The 25,498-nt window shown below is 42.3% G+C and overlaps 1 protein-coding gene across 1 annotated transcript in view; it reads left to right on the top strand.

Moving 5' to 3' along the window:
- Positions 1 to 9,195: 9,195 nt before the first annotated feature.
- unc5b (unc-5 netrin receptor B) overlaps positions 9,196 to 25,498 on the top strand; it is a 63,108-nt gene continuing 46,805 nt past the window's right edge. Inside the window, exon 1 of the mRNA XM_085369419.1 lies at positions 9,196 to 9,283. Within this exon, the coding sequence (XP_085225545.1) occupies positions 9,196 to 9,283 (88 nt within the window). The remainder of the gene's footprint in view (positions 9,284 to 25,498) is intronic.

Genomic DNA, 25,498 nt, shown 5'->3' with positions numbered 1-25,498 from the left:
CATATTTCTCTCAGAATTATTAAAATGTCTAAGATTGGAGGTCAGAATTCACCGAGGTGGATTTTCTTCACCTTGTGATTTTCTTTTCAAATAAAAATCATGTAAACGATGAAAGGAGCAGGTGTGTCTCCAGCACCGAAGCGTCCACCTTTCCCACCCTCTTCTGTTCCCTGTTAGCTGGTGTGATACTTGCTCTTTAATTCCATCTCAGGTTATGCCTTGCCTCAGTGTAGCAGTGCCCTGTTTCTCTGCCTGTTAACTAAATCATTGCTTTTTATTTTTTTCACAAACGATGGAGAGAAAAAAAGGCACAAAACTATAATTTAAGGTTCAATTTCCCATCATTTCAGAGAGATAGTATATAATATCACACCTTTTCTTGCACTTTGTCTTCTATTTGTGATTCCGAGGTGGCATAGGAAGTGGCTCATATTTCATGCTTTTATGTGAAAGAATAAAATTCTACTATCTGTACTTTGCTGTCTATACTTTTGATCCAAAAGCCCACTTTGAAGCTCCTTTGTTTTTTACACCGGCTACTGTAAAATCAAAGATGAATGACCTTCATGCCTGACAGGAACTTGCATATATGCTTTTTCCTTAGTTTGTCTGCAACACACAACCTACCGTCGCAATATGACCTCCTTGTTTGATGCAGTGTAATTACCACATCCTGATTTGTGGATTTAACCTCAGCTGAGTGCTTTGCATGGATTTGACTGGTAACTACCAACATAATTTGCATCTCGTGAAATAAAAAAGGACCTTAAATGCTGGAACTCAAAGGTTAATGATAATACTTAGAAACAAGATAAGCTTCCGGTTGTCCTTGCAGGTTCTGGCTCCTAACAACCTGCCAATATATTGATTATTCACATTAACAGATGTGGAACAACATTTGTCACCTTGCTCAGTGTGCACTCTTCCAATACTTCTATTAAAAGCTTGAAAATCTGTATTAAATTTCATTTAACAGCAAACCAGAAATATGTTATAAGTTGGTCATTGAAGGCTGGATTTTCTGAGTATTTCCCATCCATTTCACTCCCTCTCTCTGTCTTTCACTGCCTTCTCCTCTCTGCCCCTGTTAGCTCCCCACCTCCAGAAATGATGGGATACTGGTATAATGGGAGGCCATGTGCAGACAAACAAAGCCCACCCACACCTGAGCTTTTTATAGGCTAATAAGATGGCCACTGGATGGCTTTCTGTGGGGTCAACTCCTGTGTTATCTACCCTCCGTCTGCAGAAATCCAACCTATTATTATCAACATGATTGGCTGCCTAGTCAGACCTCTAATAATAGAGTCCGTTTAGCTTGAAGGAGAAATGTGAAAATTGTCACTTCTGTCACTGTCTGCTTTTATGACCAGAAAGGTAGATTTTTAATATTAGACTCCTTTTGACTGGCTGTTCGTGCTCTGCAAGCCATGATGCCACCCTGCTGGTGTTGTCCAGGCTACCCACATATGTTAAATCGATTTCAATATGTACAATCCCTGATAGGAAAACCTTAACGGTTCATTTCTGTGGTACGGCTCTGGTGTTTTTTTGGTTTTTGTTTTTTTCTTGGAACATCTTGTTGTTGTGTTTTCAAAAGTGCGATGCACAGCTTTGGTTTTGTTTTGGATAACAGCTGAAGATCACTCAAATGTGTCAGGCAAAACTGTTTCATACAAAATCACAAAGATACCTTCATGAATTGAAATGTTGTGAAACCATAATCTACTGTAAGGCTGACCTTACTTCATCATTGTATTTGCTTTACGCAATACTGTGCAAAACTGCTACCCTTCATCCATCTATGCATCCACCATGCTACCCTTCATTTCTTCATATTTTTCTTTATATTTTTCACTTATTTTCAGTCCAGTGCTTGTCTAATTTTAGAGGAATGGTTTTAGGTTTGATGAGAAACTTAACACTGACCTATGAAACATTCCAGTATAAAAAAGACACCTAACTCAAGAAATGAACCACTGATGTGTAGACATCACTTAGCAAAGAACCAATTTTGTGTCTTTACAAAAAGACACTTTAGGAAACTGTTACAAAAACTAATTTCTTTACTTGAATCTATTAAAAAAATACCAAAGACAGTTTGAAAGACATAAAACATTAATTTTGCATCAACAAGGTGATTTCCAAAGAGTCAAACTTGACATATCTCAGCATGGTGTGAAGTGTTTCCTTCAGATTTGAGGAAGCTGGACAAGTTATTGACAAAATAAGAAGCGGCATCAGATGACCAGTGTCCAAAAGTCATGTCCATAAGAAACGGGGGGGGGGATCCAGCACAGACCTGACACAGGACCTGATAGATGATTCTGGCCCTTCAGTTGATCCATCTACTGCTCACTGAAGCGTCATCAGGAATTGTCTCAGCGGAAGGGTGGCTGTCAAGAAGCTGTTCTTAAAAACTGGAAGCAGGGAGATACATACCATAATAATTATTGACTATTTTAGATTTGTGTTTGTCGAAATACACTAAAAATACAGGTACGTGGAGGTGACGAGAGACTATGCAATCATAACTGCACAACGGCATATAGATTTTTTATTTTTAATAGTAACAATAATTACACTTATAAAAACTAACAGTATTTTCATACATACTGACATGATTTCTGTGTCTGGCCAATCTCACACTTATTAATATAAACCAGATGTTGCATATCACAGTATTCTGCCCTGTCTCAACAATCAGCTTGTCCAACTACATCAACCACAAAAAACACACATATAAAGCAAACAACGTCGTGTTTTGCCTTAGCCACCCCCCACCCCACCCCCAATCTCGGTGGCAGGGGGGAGTGCACTAGCTGCAGTTCTTGAGTATTATTTCCATCCAGAGCTGTCAGTGTTTCCCACCAGATCAAGGCTGTGATTAATAAAATGGGCCTCCAGTTCCCCTCCAGCTTATTCTCACCTTCTCCCTTCATGCTGCTTTTGCAGCACATGCTTGTCTCTTGGTGTCTCCACCTCTGTCAGCTCCTCTCCTTATTCTCATTCTCTCGTTCTGGATAGCACTGTTGCTCCTTTCAGCCTTCCTACCTGCGTGAGCAGAGAATTTCTTTCTTTCCCTTTTCTCCTCTGCTCTGTATCGCAGCCTCTCCAGAGCCCCTGGTAAATGATGCATGGTAGACTCATGGCCGCTGAGCAATCATTAGTGAGGTGGCACGGGTGAACGGAACCGATGGATGATGAAGAGAGAGGGACGGAGGGAGAAGCAGAGGACAGCAAAAGTCACGCTTCCACCCTCAGGCGCATATCGTCACAAACCTAGAAGTTGTTTGTGTAAAACACTAGTCGGTGGCATTTCTTATGCCAGTGGTCATTAATCTACACACAAAAACACACACACACACCCCAACAAGTACACAAGTACATACAGAAGTGGAGCCATAATGTTGCTCTCACAGATGAAACCCTGACTTACAGTGTCCTAAAGCCCTGTGCTACCATAAAAAAAAAACAAGCCTGGACTCGACTGGCAGAGAATGTGCTGAGCAGCCAATATTATGAAGTGTACATAATGCTTCCCTCATGAAATATCCTCACTCAACAATGCCCTCATGCCCCTCATCATAAACAAAATTTGGGTTTATAGTTCATATCAGGGCTAATAAACTGAGACATTACCTGACAATGGTCCACAGTGGGTAAGAAACTCCTACATGGAGGCAGGATTCAGCGTAGAGGAAGAGCATTTTCCCCTCTGATCAATCAAAAAAATGTATTGTGTTTCGAACAACATAACAATAATACTGCGGTTTCTAATCGCAGATGATTTGATTGTGAGCTTGATAGCTGCCAGTGTCTCTGCTTCCAACAGATGTTATGTTTAATTAGTGTTCACACCTACTCTTCACCAGAGCGCAGAACCGCCTCGTAGTAACACAGCATACGCACGCATCTATTGTATTCCTCTGATTCTAATAGTGTAGCTGACACTGTATAAACTTGTGTTTTCAATTGTTTCCCCCCCTTTTTTTTTTTGTCTGAAATCACTCTTTACACAGCACCTATTTTACACTTTCACAAAAGAGAAAGCACAAGTGTGAAGGACTGCCTCTAGGTGAGCTAATTTTGCAGTCTGGCATTCAAACTGGGATGCTTGATGGGACCAAGGCATTACAAGCAGAACCTATTTTGGTCGCTCGTTTCCTGTGACATGTTCTTTGTGTGTGTGTGAGTAAGGCCGATGGATGATGTGAAATATGAACCCACCTGAAAAGGATCTGTAGCAGGTGAGATTGATGTTTTGACGATCCATACCTCTCAGTGTGCATCACTCACTTTCTAACACATGATCCCTCAGCTGCGCACATTACAGCTACATCCTTTATCTTAACATAGTGGCGATATGAATCAGTTGTAATCTCCTCAGAGACTTGTTTCTCTTTCTACGCTCCTGCCCAAGTATTCGGCACAAACGATCTTGTTGCTCCTCGGTCTGCTGTTTACTAATGATTCCCGTGCACGGCTGAGAGGAGAGCTCAATCTGATGGTGGCCATTAGAGAATAAGATGAGCATTACGCTTTCTAGCTTTCCTGAATATCAACATAGAGTTTTGACAGCAAGGTTCAAGTCATGAATTTAACAGTGCAATTATACCGAACGCGGGATATTTGTGGCTGATGAATTTTCTACTTACAAATATTTATTTTATGCAGTTCTGTGAGGAGATACATTTAAATCAGCTTTTCCAAGTTTGGATGAACTTACAAAAAAAAAGTTTGGAATTCATTAGGCGGTTACAGAACTGACCTTTCAGGGTATAAAAACCTTTTTTCATTTGTTTGTCAAGTTGCTATTTCTGTATAGCACGGCAGAGTTGGATATATATTAAGAGCAGCTTGCGGACAGATTCTCTCATTTTCTATACTGTTCTGTCACCTTTAATTTCATTAACTTTTTTTCCTCGCCCAGAAGCAAAGTGAGAGCTGAGTTTCTAGGGCAACAATCAGTGTAATTGTCCAAAGTCTGACACATGCAATCTGCTAAAAGCCCTCAAGCCCGAAAGGCCCAGGTGTACCCAGGGATTACAAAGGTGGAGGACAGGTGAAGTCGATGCACACTGACAGTGACACGTGCACACGGGCGCATTCATTCTGTCTTACTCTGAAGCACACATACTCGCGGACAGGAGCGGGCATACAGCATACAGCATGCCAGCATACGCCGACACATCGGCAAAACTCCAGCATCACATGCCATTGTGTACAGCACATACTGGTTGGTTTTATTAGACTTCTTAAAAATCTTGAACAAAGACATGTGTGGGAAATGCCCTACATTTAGAGTCATATGTATGTAGATGTAAAGAAATATTATTTTTAGTGAGTACTTGAAATTAAAACTTTAATATAAAATTACTGCACAGAGGCTCTAGCTCCCCTGTAACCCTGAACTGCATAAGAAGTTAAGAAATTGGATGGATGGATTACTGTACAGTGTACTGTATAATGTATTATTCATGATTTAAAAAGCATTTAATGTTCAGCTTGTGGAAATGCATAATCTATTCATATGTCCCATATATTGCATATTTTTATGTGCCCCATTTGTGCAAAATGTTTTGAATGAGATTATTAATATGCAAACTACATCCAACTCCAGCTGTCAAATAAATGTAGGGGGGGTAAAAAAAGTGTGCAATTTAACAATCAAGCAAATATGTGTCCAATACGCAATATAAATATTAATCAAAACTCAAATAATTAAAGTGTTGAAGAAATGCACACACAAACTATCCACCACCGATCTAGAAGAACTAGGACATTGCTTCCTGAAATGACAGAGGACACCATCCTGGAAATACCGCAAGAAAAATGTGTGATCATTCCCCAAGCCAAGCTCTAATGATGGGTATTATTCATTTTTCCACAGACACTGTGTATCCGGTCAGCAGAAAGTCTACAGACTGGCTGCTTTATTTTCCCTTATTCACTGCTACCCAAATCTATTAAACACGTTCTCCTCTGGCCTGCAAGAAATAATTAGTCTACTGGATAGGTCAACTTAATCATTCCTGAAAATAATATTCAATTATCTCCACAGCAACTTCTAGAGCATGCCTCCTATTTTTAGACCCCCCCCCTCTGTTTTACAGAGATAGGCAGTTTGATCCTTTTTATGTCAGTCCTACAACGCAAAGCAACAGAGAGTCAGTGGTGCTAAAAAGTCCTCGGAGGATAACCTATTATGCCTTAATAATAGCCTAGCTTCATATTGTCTCCTCTTCTTTGCCGTTTACAGCATATCAGTTCCATCCTACCTGATTATGGCTCTCCATTTCCCGAGCTTTCTTCTCCAGTTTTCCACTGGATGCCCTTGGCTTATATCTTCAATTAGTCTTAGCAAAGGGCAAAACAAAATAATATGTTATGGCAAGTTCAACTTTATCATCACTGCAGTAATAATTGGAGGAAAAGGAAGCGAGGGCAAATTGTCTAATTAGAGTTTGCAAAGCGCTAACATCCGGCATAACCTCATCAAGGTGGATGGGCCATGAAAACTGTCAAATGAGCTCCTCACCGCAAAGTGCGAGTGCGAGTTGCCGCTAAAGCGATCTGAAAATTAAAGGTCACTGTGTCATTCAAATATACTGTATATATCCATAATGCAGCACATATAGCTGTTATGTGATAGGACCAGGCAAGTGAAGAAACACTAGAGAAACACAATCAGAAGCTAGAGCATGCACGGGCATGTAAACAGAAGATGCATTTGCAGCTCCACGATCAAGATCTGCCTCAAACACAACCTGCAAAATCCATTTCACGCCCAACCTCTCCTGCTCTATCAGCAGCTCTCTCTCTCTCTCTCCATCTCTGTCTGTGTCACTCTCATCCTACCTCTCTCATTCTCACTCTCTCACCAGTCACAGTAAAGACACGGAGAATAAATAAATAATCCAGAGTGTACTCTGTGCTTATGAAACAGCATAATTGTCATCAGAGGAAGGAGGCATTGGGAGTCATCACTTGTCCAGATGGATTATGACCTTTGAAGTTGGATTTGAGCAAAGTACAGCAATGCTGTTCTGCTGCCAGCTACTGTCACATCTCAGAGAATGGCCTCGCGCTGGGCTCAGCGGCATATTGGCTCTCTGTCTGTCTCACCCCGTGCTTAAAACTCCGGGCTTTACTCTGAAACTCTTATGTATCTTATTTATTCTTCAGCATTTTACATTTACGTATGTCTAATCTCAAGGTACGAGTCATGCTGGGATAAGCCTTCCCCTCAGTGAACATCAACGTGAGTCAGTTCAGAGGGAATGAACATTAGCCACGAGCCAGACAGCGATACTGCTCACAGAGAGTGACGTTGAAGAAAGGCGCAAAGTAATAATCTGTGACATTTTTAGAAAAAAAACATAATAATACATTTCTGCTTTTATTCACCAAACCATACAATAGGCAGGTGACACAAGAAGGAAACACATTCAGTTTGCAGAACAGCATCAGCCACTCTCAAATACAGCAGAATATCTTGTGCGCTTCCAAAAGATTGTCTCTTAAGATGCTTCTGTTGAGCCCTAATTTCCCATTAGTGCTCAACTGTACTGAAATCTAGTGATTGTGAAGGCCACATAACATAATCAAACTGCTGAACGAGCCTTCATGCACTTATTTATTCTGGATTTCCATTTAATTTGTCCTCTGCATCATGTGACCTGTTAGTGAAAATAAACGTTCTAAAATCCAATGCTGTGGAGCTTTGTCACCAATAAAATCTCATGGGCAGGAGAAACAAACATGCAATTAAGACTGAAAACACAGAAGGAGGAGAAGGTAAAACTCCAGCCAGGTAAGGCCTTAAATTGGCAGGTGACCCCTAGAAAGGTAACTATACTAAAAATGAAATAATGCCTCAGATGATGGAAAGCTGAAGTTTTTAGTTGTACCTATTTGCTCAGTCACTGCTTTACAAGAATAATCAACAATAAAACACACAGTTTTAATGTCCAAGAAATGCACTTATCGACGCCACTCGGTCGTACAGAAAGCGACTTTTACACAGTCGTGTACCGCAGAAGACCCGGTCAGCTCTCGTCCTGGCCGCAGATGGTCTCATTTATGAAAGGGTGCTCTCTTGTGGACGCCGAGAGTAAAGAGTAAAATATGACCCATATGCGGAAAGAGAGGATTGACGAGAACTAATCTACACATGAGCCAAAGACTGCTGCTGCAGGAACATTTTCATGGACAGCAACAGGAAAGGAGACTGTGAGCTGTTCAATTTTCAAAGTAAACATAGATAGATAGATAGATAGATAGATAGATAGATAGATAGATAGATAGATAGATAGATAGATAGATAGATGTGAGTAAACTCACAAGCTCAACCTCATTTTGTAGCAGAAGGACTCCTGCTGAATCCAGAGCTGATCCGTGTTTTCTATCTCTCCCCTCGCATCTATTTCCTCCTTGCTTGCCACTACTTTACCTTCACTTGTTCAGCCTTCATTCTGAGAGGAGGAGGAGGATAATATGTGATTGGCCGGGCTGGGACTGGTAGTCCGGAGGCTGGCATTGTGAAGCTGGCGCTGATCCCCGTGCTCATGTTTACACCTTGCGGACGGGGACGAGACAAGACACCCAGGGGCCCAGCACAAACTCGGGAGTTCGGACTTTGGTGTTGGCGGTTACCTGACAGAATTACCTACCCCCGTGCTACTTTGTGTTTTGGGTTTTTTTTTCTCCTCCCAGACTCTGTCGTTTAATTTGACATCTTCGTTTAGCGATGCGTCAAACTTTTCGGTGACTCTCGCAGCACCTCTGCGCTCACGGCTCCCAAAATAGTGGAGCTGGCAATGAAGTCTACCAGGAATAGTCACGATGAATCGTTTCTTTATTTGAGCAGAGCTTGACATCCGCGGACCTCTTCAAACTTTAATTACGCATGGAAATTACGCCCTTTCAACCTCTCCCAGACGTTCTCGAGCTGCTCGGTGATGGATGTGATTTGAGCCCTTTGGCGTTTGCGTCAACAGTCAGGAGTCAAGTATTTACAAAAACAGCGGTTTCTAACTCAATTACTGGAGTCGCTGGTGTGTGACTCTTCCCCGCGCAACCATTCTGGGGGTAAAGACTTTTCCGGACAAAAAGCCACTCGGTGTATTAAAAGCTCCGCAGGTTACACTGCGTGGACGATCCGGGACATTCCACGACGGCTGGACGGGAAAGATGCGCTCTGTGCGGATGCAGCGTGGCCAAGGTCTCGGTCCTCTGGTTCTTCTCCTCCTGCTTGGGGGATTTGCCGTGTCCGCTACTGGTAAGTGAAATTAAAGATCAGTTTGTACTGTAATAACTGTGACAGCGCGCTCAGCTGTGTTCACACACACGCGCACGCACGCACACAACGTGTTTTTAAATTAGTTTAAAACAACTTAAATGAAAAAACTGAAGATTGTTTAAACTTTATGCGTTTTACTAAAAGTGTCTAACTTCAAAGTTTGCTTCAGACCCCAGCTACTGGTCTATGGGATTTTTTTAAATTTTATTTTTGTTTAATGTGTGAGCTGTGCAGGGGTCTGAGATCACCTGCTGACGAGGACTTTTTTATTCACAGCATAGCGTTCAGTCTTACAGTAGACCTGAGCTCAGAGCTCTTCTTTCTTCTTGGAGCGGAAAAATCAAACTCCCCTGGTGCGCAGGGAGTAATTAAGGTTTTTCTCCATGCCTTCTTGGCCTCTCCAAAAAGAAAAAGCAAAGCCCCGTGAAAAGTAAGACAGAACACTTGTAGTGCTTCAGGGGGAAGAGATTCCTTCTTTATTTCTTTATTCTCTTTGCAAGATATAGCGGCTAAATTTAGTGGCCCTTGTTTCAAGCCTGGGTGTGCCAGTTGTTTTTGAAATGCTAAACTTGTCCTCATAAACGATTTATACCTTTTTAATTATTATTTTATTAGACAACCTTTTGCAGAGTGAAGAGCACAGGCTTTGATTGCGGCAGAGCAGACTTTTATCAGTGGATTTCTCAGTGTTAATGCCATCAAAGACTGCAGCCAGCTTTCATGGAGATGAAATTTCTTGGCAGGCAGGACAGGTCAGTGCTGGTGAGCTGATGGGACAGGACCTGAACACCGAGGGGACACTTCACATCTCTAGTGTTAGATTAATGATTCCTTTCAGTGAAGCCGAGTGGTAGGAGATTCTGAAGGATTCCTCAGCACCCACTGTCAGATCAGATTGAAATACAAGGCAGAAATCTGAGGGTTTAGTGGATTGTGGATTAAGCTCTTTTACAGTAGGCTAAAAATAAAAAAGAACAACGCGGACAACAATGCGTGCAGATTCTGTATAGTTTTTTTTTGCTAAAAAACCTCTTCAGTGAGTAAATAAGACCCTCCCGGGAAGAACTCAGATTTTTAACTTGATGGCAACAGTAATCTTTTGGAAGATACACTGACTGTCTGCCAAGAATGTGACCATTTATTTGAATGCCAATAAGACCCCCACCCACCCTCCCACTCATACCATACCTCCCAAGGTCCTCATGTGTGTGTGTTATTCCCTGAACAGGCAGAGCAGAAAAGCAGCTTACGTTTATTAAAATTGCGGACTGTTCTGAAATCCTTGCATGAGAAATGAGAAATGTCGATATAAACAGTTGAGGACTGCAATGAGGTCCTGTTAGGGGAGCAGAACCAAGAGGAGGGGGACACCAGGGGACAATAGCACAGTGTGCCCCAGTAAAGTTTCTGTCTGGGAGAAAGGAAAGCAGGGATATATTTAGGGAAAGCATGATTGAACAGACAGATTGCATTTATCTTCTCTCCTATTGTGTTTAAACCTTACCTCTGCCCCCCCCCCCGATCCCTCATGTCTCTGTTTTATGCCTGTATCGTGGATGTGCTGAGCTCACATTTCTGCTGTGGTGCTCTTCTTTCTGTGTTGACATATACATTAATTACCAAGCCTGCCAGGAAAACTTGTCTGGAGTAACTAGCCTGCTGTCCAGCGCCTCTCTTGATGTGTCTTATTATTAATGATTTTAGCACAATTACAAAAAAACCCCAACTGACATACGTGAGGTGTGTTTCGAGCACAGTTTGTGACCCAGAGATGACCAGATGTCCAGTAAGTCCACATGAAGCCACTGTGCAGACTGGGAGGTCAAGAAAGGAGAAGAGTGTGTAAGGCTAGGGAAGTAGCAAAGGGGCAGTCAAGTGTTCGGAGTTAGCAAGCGTGGCATGTCAGACACTCCCATAGATGAATAGTGACACTCTCACAAAAAGTGCTGTCTCATTTGTGTTAAGTGTGGGAGTCTTCCTGTCTGGAATGACAGTGCAGTCGCTCCAAGAAGAGTCACATTCTTTGAAATTATATGTGAGCTTGTAAAGTACATTTTTTTGGTGGGGAGGGTTTGCCCTGTTTTACAAAGTGGCCAGAAAAATCCTGTAATTCTCTGACATTTCCGATGTGAGATTTAGACACATGGAAAGAAAGGAATGTGACAACAAAGCTAACGTCAAACAAACACCAAAGTAGATTTGGCTTCAAAGACGCTCAACAGATTGAGATGTCAGATTAGATTAAAGAGTCTCTGAAACATGTAGTCATAACAAGAGTGCTGCCAGGCTGTTGCATCTGCAGAGATCTGGACAGGTGGTTGGGCACCGTGATAAATAAACAGACAGACAGCTCTCTTCGAGCCAGGCCACGGGCCAGTCGAGCTCCACGGGCGTGCGCTGCTCCCAGACCAGATCAGGCCCCATTCTGGCCCCAGGCAGTGCATTAGTTTTACGGCCGTGGGGCGGCAGGGGATCGGTTCGCTGGCCAGCCACTGGCCTCCCTGCTGTATTATTCATACGTGCAAAGTGGTCTTTGTTAATATTTAAAATGTGCTTATGATGCTCAAATTTTTTGACATCAGAGACGGCAGGGGAGAGGGAGAGAGAAGTGGGAGGAGAACGGCTGCTCCTCTCCTATTGGCGTAAGTGACCCGGATGGCTCCGGGAGGTAGTGAAGGATTTTAGGGCACCGGCAGTGCATTTATAGACTGGACGAGAGCGGTGCAGTTCGAGCAAGTGTGCCAATTGCAGCTGGGAGCTGTTGACGATGATGCGTGTGAACCAAACCGGAGAGAGGTTACGCGGGGTAATGTTGTCCATTTGAAAGCAATGAGGGGAAAAACAGAAAGGAGAAATGGAAGAGAAATGGATCTGCGAGAGGCACATTGAGACAGATTGATCTCAGGGCATGCCTTTTAAATATCCTTTATGAGAAAAGAGTGAAGACAAAAAATTCCATAGCAGTGGCATTCAAGCATCATTACACCTCTGGCACAGGCCAGACAATGAGGTGGTGGAGTGGGGGCTGACATCGGTGGAGAAGGCTGGCAGGGAAAGCAAGCAAGGAAACGCTTTGAGTTAGCAAAGCAACACAAGAAACAGCGGTTAAGAAAGAAGGATATTGTCAGGGAGGGTGGTGGAGGATTGAAAGTGGAAAGAGACTAGGGCTGAACGATATATCGCATTTGCGATAATATCGCGACATGATCAAGTGCAATTTTCTAACCGCAAAGGCTGCGATTATACTCTGGACATGTCCAAATTCATGGGCTGCATCCTCCTGAGGCCGCATTTGTAGACCGATTACGTCACAGCGACGCGCCGAAGGCTGTCCAAATTACTACCATATCCCAGAATTCATAGCGCGGCCCAGCCAAACTCCAGTTTCCAGCAATGGCGGCCGCTACTAAGTTTTAAAATTACTCATACTAATCTTTCAGGGTCACAAAATAAACTTTTAACATATTTTCAGGCGAGAAAGTAGTTGTGTAAACATCAAATATCTGCTCGGTTTATCAAGATATCCCATATTTGCAAAAGTGCTTCGACGTTTTCAGAGGCGTCTGCTACCCACCAGCTCGACAGCTAGCCGGGAGCTCGAGGGTTACTGATGCGGCCGAGAACGGCACAACTCCCGGCACGTCATTTTCAGATCACCGCGGAGTTTCGCTGCTCGGGTTAAACGTAATATATAAGTCACTTAGACAACCTAAAAATGTTATTGTTGGGCTTTTTTCAGTGTTTTGTTTGTTCGTGAGTAAATCGGTTTGGCTGAGATTAAAGTTATTAGATTAGATAAAATAAAACTTTATTAATCCCCCGGGTGGGTTCCTCCTTGGTTTTCACACAGCTGACTAAACGTCAAACAGAAAACTTATTAAACAGAAGTATGAGACAGTCGAGAATTTACGCCAGTGTCTGGTTATATTTTAGATAGCAAGAAGCAGACGGCCGAGTTTATTAAACTCCACCGAGACAGCGGTGACGCTAATCAGAACTAGCCTTCTGATTCAGAAGGCTAGACCGTCCAATTTCACGCCTTTAAACTTTAAAGGCGTGTTTGTGTGTGTGTTTATACAATTGCTATTATGTTTGCACTTTATATGTAATGTTACTGACTGCAGAGATCAGTAAGATGTGTGTATTTTTTATTTATTAGTTTTATTTATTTAATATTATTTTTTAATTGAATGACTGTCTAGTAGTTCACAGATGTCGAAAAACTGAGTGTGGTAAAGCCACTGATTTTTTTTAATGTATATTTCTGCAATCTGCACATTGTACTGACTTTCATTTTAATGTTTACACCAGGGTTCCTTGTCAGCACTTTATGCTCAGATGTTTGTAAGCTAAAAATAAACTATTGTGTATGTTCAAATATACTGTTGTGATTGAAGAAGTTAAATAAAAATGTCAGTCATCAATTCATGCATCACCTCATGTCATCATAACAGAGGTCTGTCTTCCAGGAAAGAACAGTTTAAAATTAATGTAATATAGTATTGGCCATACTATATGATGTATTGCTTGTCTTTGTTTAATAATACAGAAGACAAAGACCTTAAAAAATAATCGCATATCGCATCGCAATCGCAATATTGGGGCAAAAAATCGCAATTAGATTATTTTCCATAATCGTTCAGCCCTAAAAGAGACACACAAATCCACTAGGGGGATGTTTTTATTAAGGCTCTTATCGATGGAGAGAGCACACAGTATTAAGAGTAGACATGTTTAATGCTTTGCCAATACTGCGCATGTTAGACCAGACCATAAATCTGCAGCAAGCAGCAAGAGTTCTGTAGGAGGGCAAAACAGCAAGGTAAATGGAGAAGGGAGCTGACTATGAAGAATGTAAAGAGAAATTAGTAGCAGGAGAAAGTTTGGAGCACAGACTGGCTGTCTTGAGACGAATATGGTTTCAAGAACAGGTCATTATTTCTGCAAATACAATGTGCTCTCAGTGTATTTCGAAGTCTGTGGTAATAACGCTTTAATCAATATTGCTGAGCCTTCACCAACTTCTTCAATCTGTGCGCTATTTAGGAAAGCTCACCAATATAGTGTAATTATCACGAGCTGAAGGTATTTAAATGTATCATGTATTGTCCTTGTGGATCCTGGTTTTGAAACGTCCTGTTTATCTCACAGCAGATGGTGCCTCCTACCTGTTTGCCTCCATATAAAAGCGCGGTGAAATACGGGAATGTTTCATTTAATTCAAACATTTGAGGTTTCAAATCTGAAAAAAAATTGTTTTTGAACAACCTGCTCATTGCAAGGGCTCAGAAAATAATGAGTAAAGTTGAATTTTATTTTGTCAAAAAGTATATAAAATAGTTTGTCTCAGTATAGATGTTGGAGTGAAACAGGAGGATGGATGGATGGAGAAACTGGGGGTGGATAGTTTTGGTGGCAGATGGGAGCTGAGTTGCTGTTCTGCCTGCAGGACAGGGTACCCCCTGCTCTTCCATCCTGGCCTGTGGGGGGAGATGGGTGGAGCGGACAGGGAAACAGGAAGAAAACCTCTGTGGGGTTCCATTGTGCTTTAGATGAATAGGAGTCTCCAGAAAGCCTTTTCTGCCCCTTTGTGTGGGGTAAAAGGGGACAGCAAAAGAACACACACACACACACACACTTTTATTCCCAACTTCAACAGAAGCTATAGATGCATGTAAGTGGCTTTAGAGGTGTGCGTTGTGCATGGAAAGTGTAACACACCTACTTGTTTTATTTTATTTTTTTATTATTATTTTCCCTTCAGTTGATGCACTGAGACGTGCTCACTGACTTCAAAAAAGAGAGCAACCCACCCACCCACGCACTCACACCCACACACACGCACCCGTTTAATGCAACACAGACGCACATCCTCTAAATGATAAAGAGGCGCCGTTTTTTGTTTTGGTATTTTTTGCGTGTCATACTGAAAGACATGCAAGGTCACTTGGGAGGAGTGAGTGAGTTAGTGGAGGAATTTTCATTTAAGATCTCAGCAGCACTCTGAGAGTCGTGACCAATAGGATCAGGATTCACGACGGGAGGTCAGTCCTGATCCAGAGAACCCCCCCCCCCCCCCCCCCCCCCACACACACACACACACGGTAAGAGCGGTTGCTCTGAGGTCCATAGATCAGAGGCAGAGTGAGCATTTGATTGGCTGTGCTTTTTTTCCAGGACTCTGCATGTGCTCTTAAATAGAGGTTTTTTTTTTCCAGCCCATGTAGATTCCTCCTCATCTTCTTAGCAGAGGCTGTTTTGTTTTCTAAACGCAGTTGAGCCAAGTCCACTCAGGGCTTAGACCACAGCCAATCTGTTAATGCTTGTGTTTGTGTCTGTTTGTATCAGTGTGTGTCATGTGGGCTTGGCTAACTGGAGGGAGAAAAAAAATCTGCTTAAAGTGTGTTACTAATACACTTTCCATCCTTAGAGGAAATGTGCTGCATTACAGAGGCGATGGAGTTTGTGTTAGTTTCTTAAATGAATTTGGCGTACGGATCTACATTCCTTCACACCGTCATTAATAACTGCTATCACTTGTCCCCATTTCCCCTTTCTCTTCCCTCCGTTTCTTGATAGTCTCATCAGGCGTATTTATAGGTTTATAGTCTCACATATACCAACCTCTGTCATCCATATCTCTCTCACTCCATCATTTTTTTTCTTTTTTGTAGCCAGCTTTCTGCCAGAGTTTGGGAATTGCTCTTTAGAAGGCAGTGTGAAAAATCCCATTTCTTTGAGTGTAACGCTTATTAGGGTCCCATCTGCCCTCGAGGTACTTATGAATGTGGGGGGTGTTTGAGTTGTCGAGGGTGGGTGAAAGAGGGGAGCGAGGGGAGCTTTGTCATGCCTATGTGTAAGTGGATGTGGGTGCCACTGGGGGCTTGTGCGAAGTAGGAAGGGGCTCTTAACACTGCAGAGCACACACACCGAGCAGCTGGTGTGTCTAAAGTAAGGGGATGACACATAGACCTCCCCGGGGAGTAGGGCTGAACGATTATGGAAAATAATCTAATTGCGATTTTTTGCCCCAATATTGCGATTGCGATGCGATATGCGATTATTTTTTAAGGTCTTTGTCTTCTGTATTATTAAACAAAGACAAGCAATACATCATATAGTATGGCCAATACTATATTACATTAATTTTAAACTGTTCTTTCCTGGAAGACAGACCTCTGTTATGATGACATGAGGTGATGCATGAATTGATGACTGACATTTTTATTTAACTTCTTCAATCACAACAGTATATTTGAACATACACAATAGTTTATTTTTAGCTTACAAACATCTGAGCATAAAGTGCTGACAAGGAACCCTGGTGTAAACATTAAAATGAAAGTCAGTACAATGTGCAGATTGCAGAAATATACATAAACAAAATCAGTGGCTTTACCACACTCAGTTTTTCGACATCTGTGAACTACTAGACAGTCATTCAATTAAAAAATAATATTAAATAAAAATACACACATCTTACTGATCTCTGCAGTCAGTAACATTACACATAAAGTGCAAACATAATAGCAATTGTATAAACACACACACAAACACGCCTTTAAAGTTTAAAGGCGTGAAATTGGACGGTCTAGTTCTGATTAGCGTCACCGCTGTCTCGGTGGAGTTTAATAAACTCGGCCGTCTGCTTCTTGCTATCTAAAATATAACCAGACACTGGTGTAAATTCTCGACTGTCTCATACTTCTGTTTAATAAGTTTTCTGTTTGACGTTTAGTCAGCTGTGTGAAAACCAAGGAGGAACCCACCCGGGGGATTAATAAAGTTTTATTTTATCTAATCTAATAACTTTAATCTCAGCCAAACCGATTTACTCACGAACAAACAAAACACTGAAAAAAGCCCAACAATAACATTTTTAGGTTGTCTAAGTGACTTATATATTACGTTTAACCCGAGCAGCGAAACTCCGCGGTGATCTGAAAATGATGTGCCGGGAGTTGTGCCGTTCTCGGCCGCATCAGTAACCCTCGAGCTCCCGGCTAGCTGTCGAGCTGGTGGGTAGCAGACGCCTCTGAAAACGTCGAAGCACTTTTGCAAATATGGGATATCTTGATAAACCGAGCAGATATTTGATGTTTACACAACTACTTTCTCGCCTGAAAATATGTTAAAAGTTTATTTTGTGACCCTGAAAGATTAGTATGAGTAATTTTAAAACTTAGTAGCGGCCGCCATTGCTGGAAACTGGAGTTTGGCTGGGCCGCGCTATGAATTCTGGGATATGGTAGTAATTTGGACAGCCTTCGGCGCGTCGCTGTGACGTAATCGGTCTACAAATGCGGCCTCAGGAGGATGCAGCCCATGAATTGTATAATATAATCGCAGTATAATCGCAGCCTTTGCGGTTAGAAAATTGCACTTGATCATGTCGCGATATTATCGCAAATGCGATATATCGTTCAGCCCTACCGGGGAGATGGGCGTATTTGAGCGTACGTGTGCATATCTCCGGATGAGAAAGGGAACGGAAATGATCCTGCGTCCTTCTGCTTGCATGGCGCTCAGCTAGGCAACAGCAGGACTCAAACTTACTTTTTTTTCTTCCTCCCTGATTTAAATCAAGGCAAATGATGCTTAATGAGTGTATTTGTGACTGTGTAGTGGGGGGGGAGGAGGGGAGGCTTGATGGATTTTGTGTGATTGGCTGCATGTCAGCAGTGTGCTGCTGTTATTTAACATAGCGGCTGTTGCGGAGTTAAAGCATCATGTTTGTCTCTTAAGCCCATTGCCTCTGTCAGTAATGAGGCTGTGATTGGCTTCCTAACCGCAGGTCAACAGGGGTGCACCCAGACATCCATTGTGCTTTCCCTTTACCTCCTTTTTGTCTTTTCTTTGCCCGTCTCTTCATTTCTCTTCTTCACTGCTCTCTTCTATCTCAGATTTTTCTTCTCCGTCCATTTCTTTGCTATCCTCTCCTTCCTTGCGTTGGATCTTTCGAGTCCATGTTAAAGGGAAAGGTCTGCCATGCAAAATCTATCTTCAGCCTTTAAAGATATGCAGGCGCACACAAACAGCCACAGTAGCTGCAGTAATCCCCGTTTCTGCTTTGACACTCTTGGATTGCAACCATAGCAAAGAGAAGAGTGAAAGAATGAGATCTGGCCTCATCCACCCTTTAATTCCTCCACATGTCTCCAGCTCCAGGACTTAATTCTTACTTCTCCTCTAGAGGCTTTGACTGAGAGCCTCCAATACACAGTAAAGATTCTGTTCTCGCCTTGGATGCAGGTCTTAATCAAGCACTGACAGGCACATCTTGGCTCGGTTTGTGTGTCTGGCGTGGGTGTGCGTATGTGCGAAAGGGTGCACAGACGATGGGAAAGCGACTGTATTACTTAGGTATTACTCCCTTTTCTGCATGGATCACAGTGGGGTCACACTCCTCGGTTTCAATCAGCGCACAGCTCGTGCACAGACTCATCTCTCTTGTTCTGGCAGCCGTTCTGATTGCACAGGAGGAAACCTGGTTTATTCTCCCGGTGCGTTCACCGCGCCAGGTGTTATGCGACGCATGCTACAAAACGCTACCAGGCATAAGCCGGCGAAGAGTTAGGAATCGTTTTAAACGGGTGCCATGTGCGAAGTGGAGGGACGAGCGCTGATCTAATGTGGCAGATGTACATGCATGTAATTAAGGTTAGATTTAAGTGTATGGGCTCACACTTGCATCAAGTGTGTCAGCGGGTGTGTGTTTCAAGCCTCTTACCTGCTGTTGACCAGATGGGCTCAACAGTCAACCTCGTGCTCACCTCTCCCCGCAACTCCACTCAGATTAGGTGGTGATCTCGGCTATGCCGCATAGGCTTTATAATCTACATACGAGCCCCTTCCCTTTCCCCGCGACACACAATCCTACACTCACACATATAGAGCACAAACCTCATAATTCACGTGGGATATTTAGGATGATGATGTGCTGTTTGCGTGTGGGTCTGTGTTGCTGGCTGGTTGAGCAGTGCCCATGGCTCTCTGTTTATGGGGATAATGAAAGCAGATGGACAGCCATGCTGACTGGTGAGGGTTCATTAACTCTGGGTGTCTCTGTTCTGACTCCGCTGCTCGGCTTCACTTGCCTCAAATCCTCTCAGCAACAAGACCTGGTGTGTGCGTGTGTGTGTGTGTTTCTGTTTCTGCGTGCCCATAAGTACAGCAGGTAGGGAAAGCTCCTCACACAAGCAAAGGAAAGCTATATAGATGTTTATCGATCGGGGATAGATGTGAGCTTGAAGTTTCTGTTTGATTGGTTCATGTGGCAGTGGTGCAGTGGCGGACACTTTTTTTCAGTTTTTTGTTGTTGTCTGACGCTATTCTTTTAAACTGCTTCTGCTTCTATAGGTAATTTTTTATTGAATCTTACCTTGTGCTGCCTCATGTTAAAGGAACATTTTTAAGCAGCTGGAGGGACATGATTCATATCGTGCAGAGTGAGGAGTTGTGATTTAGCATGATGCAGTATTGTCAGCAGAGGACCATTTCTATGGCGTTTCTCTGCTCTGCTGGGAGAGATGAATAGGTATAGTTATAGTGGATCATTAAACACTGAGCAGTGTCTCTCTGTGTCTATAGCTTCAACCTTCACGCTGCAGCCAGCTCCTGGTCTTCACTTGTGCAGCTTAATGAAAGAAGCATGGCTCATGTAGGGAAAGACAGACATACCTGTGGCGAATCAGACAGACAGACAGACAGACGGACGGGCAGATCTATGGACAGATGGGTTGTTTGGTGCACCTCACAGTCCTCGGTGCCATTAGACAGACAGAATTATGGAGAGAAATAGAGATTGCGACCATGAGGGGAAAAAAAAATAAACATAATTTTGAAAATCGTCACTCCAAAGTTTCAGACCCAAGGGGCTGTCTTTAAATCACTTGTGTTGTCATGTTCAGGAAACAATGGCTTAAAAAAGCAGTAAATTCCCAGGAAGCTAGCTGTGTTATTCCTTGGATTTTTGTTTGATAAATGAATTACAGGAGAGAGAAAAAAAACAGTTGCTAGGATTTTAGGAAATGCACAAGCTGTGCATGCAGTGTTCCTGAAAACCAGATAGCATGATTCATGTCTGTGCAAAAGTGTAAAGATAAAGACAGCAGCTGGTTAGCATAGCTTAGCACAAGAAACGAGCACAATTTCCTGTCATAACATTACAACATGACATTATGATGTTCAGATTGTTGGATTAGACATGTTAAATATGAGCTTTTGAGTTGCAGTTTACCATTTTTACTGTTGCGATATCATTTTTACTTATTTATTTTTGAATAAAAGTAACCATATATGGAAAAAGCCACATATGGCTACTTCTGCACGGACTAGGTTGTGCTCCACAGGCAGAGATACTTGCTAGGTAGAATTTCATTGACCAAAAGCACCAACCACAACCGCAAACACGACCATGAGATCTGTTTCAGTGATGGACAGGATTAGAAATGAGTACATCAGAGGGACAGCTCATGTTGAGCGGTTTGAAGAGACACAGTTAGAGAGGCGAGGCTGAGATGGTTTGGACATGTTCAGAGGAGGAGGATAGTGGATACGCTGGACAAAGGATGTTGACTATAGAGCTGTGGGGCAAGTGAAAAAGAGGAAGAACACAGAGAAGATTCATGGATGTAGTGAAGGAAGACATGCAGAGGGTTGGTGTGACAGAGGAGGATGCTAGTGATCGTCCATCAGCAGCTGAGCAGCTAAAAGTAAAAAAAGATGATCTGGTTTAGTGACTTAAATTGGTTGAAGTGATGGCTTTCAGGCAGCTACACTCTACCGCTTGTCTCTCAAAATAACCATTGCCCTGAATCATAAGAAACTTTAAGCCTTAATAGAATTTAAAAGGGGAACATTAGCTTTAGAAAGCAAAATCCATTTTTTGTACCAATCTCTAAGCTTGCTATGCCCAGAAATGTAAGTCTGATCTGCAAACCAGCTAAGAAGGTAGTTCATGGGGAAAGTGCTTTTAGATGAATAGTGCAAGGTGGAAAAATAATCCCTTTATGTTAAGAAAGTAACTATATTCCAATTTCAGCCAAAGTTAAGCTAGTCACATTTTGTATAGAGATGGTAATTGTGACATTTATTCCCTCAAGGCAGACAAAGAAGTTGAAGATGACGTTTAATTACATGGCCATTTTGAAGGCTTTCAGCTCATCAGTCACATTTTGAATAAACACAAATTCCTGAAGCAGGATCGATAGGAGGACGGCAAAACTGATAACAGACAACACTGCTTTGAACGATGATGAATGTCTTCTTGTTTGCTGATCGACTGATGGCGGCAAACAGCACAAATATCGACTCATTCCGATGGCCGGTTGATAAATCAGTAAATTCCCACTTTCGGTTTCCGTTTAAATGTTTATAACTTTAATATATTGCGTGTATTCTGTTACTCTCCAACTCTGCCAGTGTGTTCCTTTTTGTAGAGAAAATAGTGACTCCAGTGGAAGAATATCAGAGTTTTACAGTGAAACAGTGACAGATTGAAACTTAAGTGCTGCTCTTAAGTCCTTTTGTGATGAGATGAGGGAGTCTTTTTCTTAGATTTGGGTTAGGAGACTTTGAACGGCAAAAGGAAGTAGAACATTTATGTGTGCATGTCAATGTCCACCCACGTCTGTGTGTGTGTGCACTAGGTCTTGTGAGTGTATGTGTGTGTGCACGCTGACATGCTGTCGCTCATGGCGTCTATCTTTATGCTCTTGTGAGTGTGAGTTTGTGAATGACAGTTATACAGTAGTGTGGAGTGTGTAAATCTCCTTCCCTCCAAAGCTCTTAGCAGTGGGCCTTACATTAGCACAACAATTTACACATCTGTCCCGAGGCAAAGAACAGGCAACTCTAAAAATAATGAAAGCCTCACTCAAAGGCAAGGCAAGGCAAGGCAAGTTTATTTGTATAGCACAATTCAACAACAAGGTGATTCAAAGTGCTTTACAGAGACATTAGAAACAAGAACAAATAAAAAGCATGATTTAAAATTGATTAAAACAAGCAAATAAACTAACTAACTAATTAACAAACAAACAAACAAACAAACAAACAAACAAACAACAGTATATAAAATCAAAACAGATAAAATCAGAACAGTAGATAAAATCAGTAGTTAAATGTAAGTTTTGAAATTTAAGCTTAAAGTGTGGATTTGGTGCTTTATTCAAATGCAGCTGAGAACAGGTGAGTCTTCAACCTGGATTTAAATAAACTGAGTGTTTCAGCTGATCTGAGGCTTTCTGGGAGTTTGTTCCAGATATAAGGAGCATAAAAGCTGAATGCAGCTTCTCCGTGTCTGGTTCTGACTCTGGGAACTGATAAAAGACCGGATCCAGATGACCTGAGGGATCTGGATGGTTCATACTGGGTCAGGAGGTCATTGATGTATTTTGGTCCTAAACCATTCAGAGCTTTATAGGCCAGCATCAGAACTTTAAAGTCTATCCTCTGACGGACAGGCAGCCAGTGTAAGGACCTCAGAGCTGGACTGATGTGGTCCACTTTTTTGGTCTTAGTGAGGACTCGAGCAGCAGAGTTCTGAATGAGCTGTAGTTGTCTGACTGATTTTTTAGGTAGACCTGTAAAGATGCTGTTACAGTAATCAAGCCTACTAAAGATGAATGCATGGACTAGTTTTTCCAGGTCCTGTTGAGACATCAGATCTTTTATCCTTGATATATTCTTGAGGTGATAGTAAGCTGACTTTGTTATTGTCTTAATGTGTTTTTCTAAGTTTAAGTCTGCATCCATCACTACACCCAAATTTCTCGCCTGGTTTGTGGTTTTTAGATGTATAGATTGAAGTTCTCTGGTGACCTGTAATCGTTTTTCTTTGGCGCCAAAGACTATTACCTCAGTTTTGTTTTTGTTTAGCTGGAGAAAATTGTGGCACAACCAGTCATTGATTTCCTCAATGCATTTACCAAGAGCCTGTACAGGGCCTCGGTCTCCTGGTGACATTGTGATATAAGGGAGACTGTATGGGTGTGTGTGCGTGAGAGAGCGAGAGAGAGGGGGGAACTCAGGAGAGGTAGGAGAGACTCTGTAAACAAGAGACAGAGGAGGTTTATTAAAACCCCACCACCACTCACCATCCTTTTGTCCTTCTATTCTCTGTATCCCTCACCTCCTCTCCCCCTCTTTCAGTTAGAGGAGCGATTACATGCCTCTGTCTCTCTTGCCTTTCATCTCTCTCTGTGAAGAGGAGAGGAATGAAGGTCTTCTGTGGCGTGTAATTACACAGAGACATCCTGGATGAGGGCGTCTGTCTCCACAAGCAAAAAAAAAGCACCCCCCCTTCTCCCTTTAAATACCTCTTGATAAGGGGAGATCTAAAAAGAAACATTTAACTGCCTTTGATCCACCGCAGGGCTCTTGTCTTTACCTGCCACTTATGGAGGCTTAATAAGTACTACCACAAGTCTATTTATTTCATTAGAAGCCCTGACACCAAACATGCATGGCTCCGCTCCAGTACCGTGGGAATGAAATACACAGCTCCTCCATTCATTTTAAGCACAGAGTCATAATCATGACACATTTACAGTCCAGTGTTCCAGTCTTACCCATGAGTCATATTGTTGAATGATTATGAAAGGGTGGATTTTTATGGGCTTACATTGGTATTGGCCCAACCTCTAATTGGCCCAATGCACATTTGCATTCTGGGAAGGTAATAATGGGGCTCTTTGAAGGCACTTAAAATGAGAAAGTCACTGCACTTTGACTTAATTCTGCTCGCAGAAGTGCTGATGCCTCCAGATGGCTTTTTTTACTGAGTGTGATATGGCCATTTTGCCTGCATGATCATACACTTTGTCAGTATTTTGGGAAACCGTTAAGTTGCTTGTAATGCAACTAGTCTCTTGTTATCCATTTTTGCATTATGCTGGGGAGTTTTTTTTTAGTTTTTTATCGCTTTTTGTAATATACCTGCAATAGGAGCAAATACAAATAAAACCAGCTAATTTGACAGGAAATGATGGAAATAGAAAATAGCCCAAGTATTAAATCTAGTAGGTGTTTGTCATATTGAATTTGAACTTTTTTCCCATTTTCTTTAGAGCCTAATCTGTGTTCTGTTCAGTATGTTGATTGTTGTGTTGAATAGCCACACAGAGGTGATACTGTGGTTCTACTGAGGTCACTGTTTGAGAGCTGAGGTTGGCCTGAATGTGTTTAACGTGTCTTTTTTTCAACTTGTGTGAATCCGCCTCCATTCACGGGGAGTTAATTCTTTCTGTGAACTCACTGGGAGATAAAGTGAGCGTTCTTCTGCAGCTCAAACAGATCTGACGTCAGACAATAGGCCGGGGACCTTCGACTGCACCTAGCTAGAGCTGCTCAATAGGCCTGAAGTGGTGTGGCCATGCAGCTGCCGGACAATAGCCTGCTCAGCAGAAAGGCAGTCAGTGCCCTCGAGGCGTGGCCCAGCCCTGTCTGCTCTGATCTCTGAACTCTCTCCACACAGAGTCAGTGCAGGAAGAGCCACGACAGCAACCTGCTGCGAACTGAGCAATTCAGCCATAGTTCGGAGCTGTAAACGCAGTTATGCACGAGCATCAAAGGAAGTTTAGCAAAACCTGACCACAGTTAAGATACTCCTACTGAAACCTTTAAATGTTACCAGTTAGCAACAGTTATATTAAGTTTGTTCACTACAAATGAAAGATTTTACAGGTGCTTAGATACAGGAACTGGAATTTCTTAGCCGGAAGTGGTAATTCATCATTGTTGTTAGGCACCCACCACATTTCTAGAAATGTCAAACTGTTCCTTAATTTTTAGTTGAGCTAAGCTTCCTGGAAGACCTGCATCCTCTTATATCTGCATAATATCTGCTGTTTGAGCTTAAACGTGGCCCCACTAATTCTTTTGCCCCGTGTTATTATTCCCTGTCAATCCCTGCTCCTTTTTCCTGTCTTTTTTTTTCTTTTTTCATTTTAATGACTGGCAATGGTCATATATTTTAATAAAGTCTTGAAATGCACTTCCTCACTTTTTGTCATCTCGCCCGAAAAAGGGTCAGCAATCCACAACGCTGAAGGAATCAGCCTGTGTTTGAGCAGTCAATGGGAAGCAGTTCATCGTACTTTAATAAAAAGCAACTCCCTGAGCCTTAAACACACTCTGGTTTCCCAAAATAAACACCATCATCACTCTCACACCCAAAATCAAACACAACCA

The sequence above is a fragment of the Diplotaxodon limnothrissa genome, linkage group LG13, assembly GCF_057381915.1.
Source record: "Diplotaxodon limnothrissa isolate DT_005_m linkage group LG13, D_limnothrissa_male_GT1.1, whole genome shotgun sequence".
NCBI classification, from domain to species: Eukaryota; Metazoa; Chordata; class Actinopteri; order Cichliformes; family Cichlidae; genus Diplotaxodon; species Diplotaxodon limnothrissa.
This window is presented reverse-complemented; position numbering and strand designations above follow the sequence as displayed.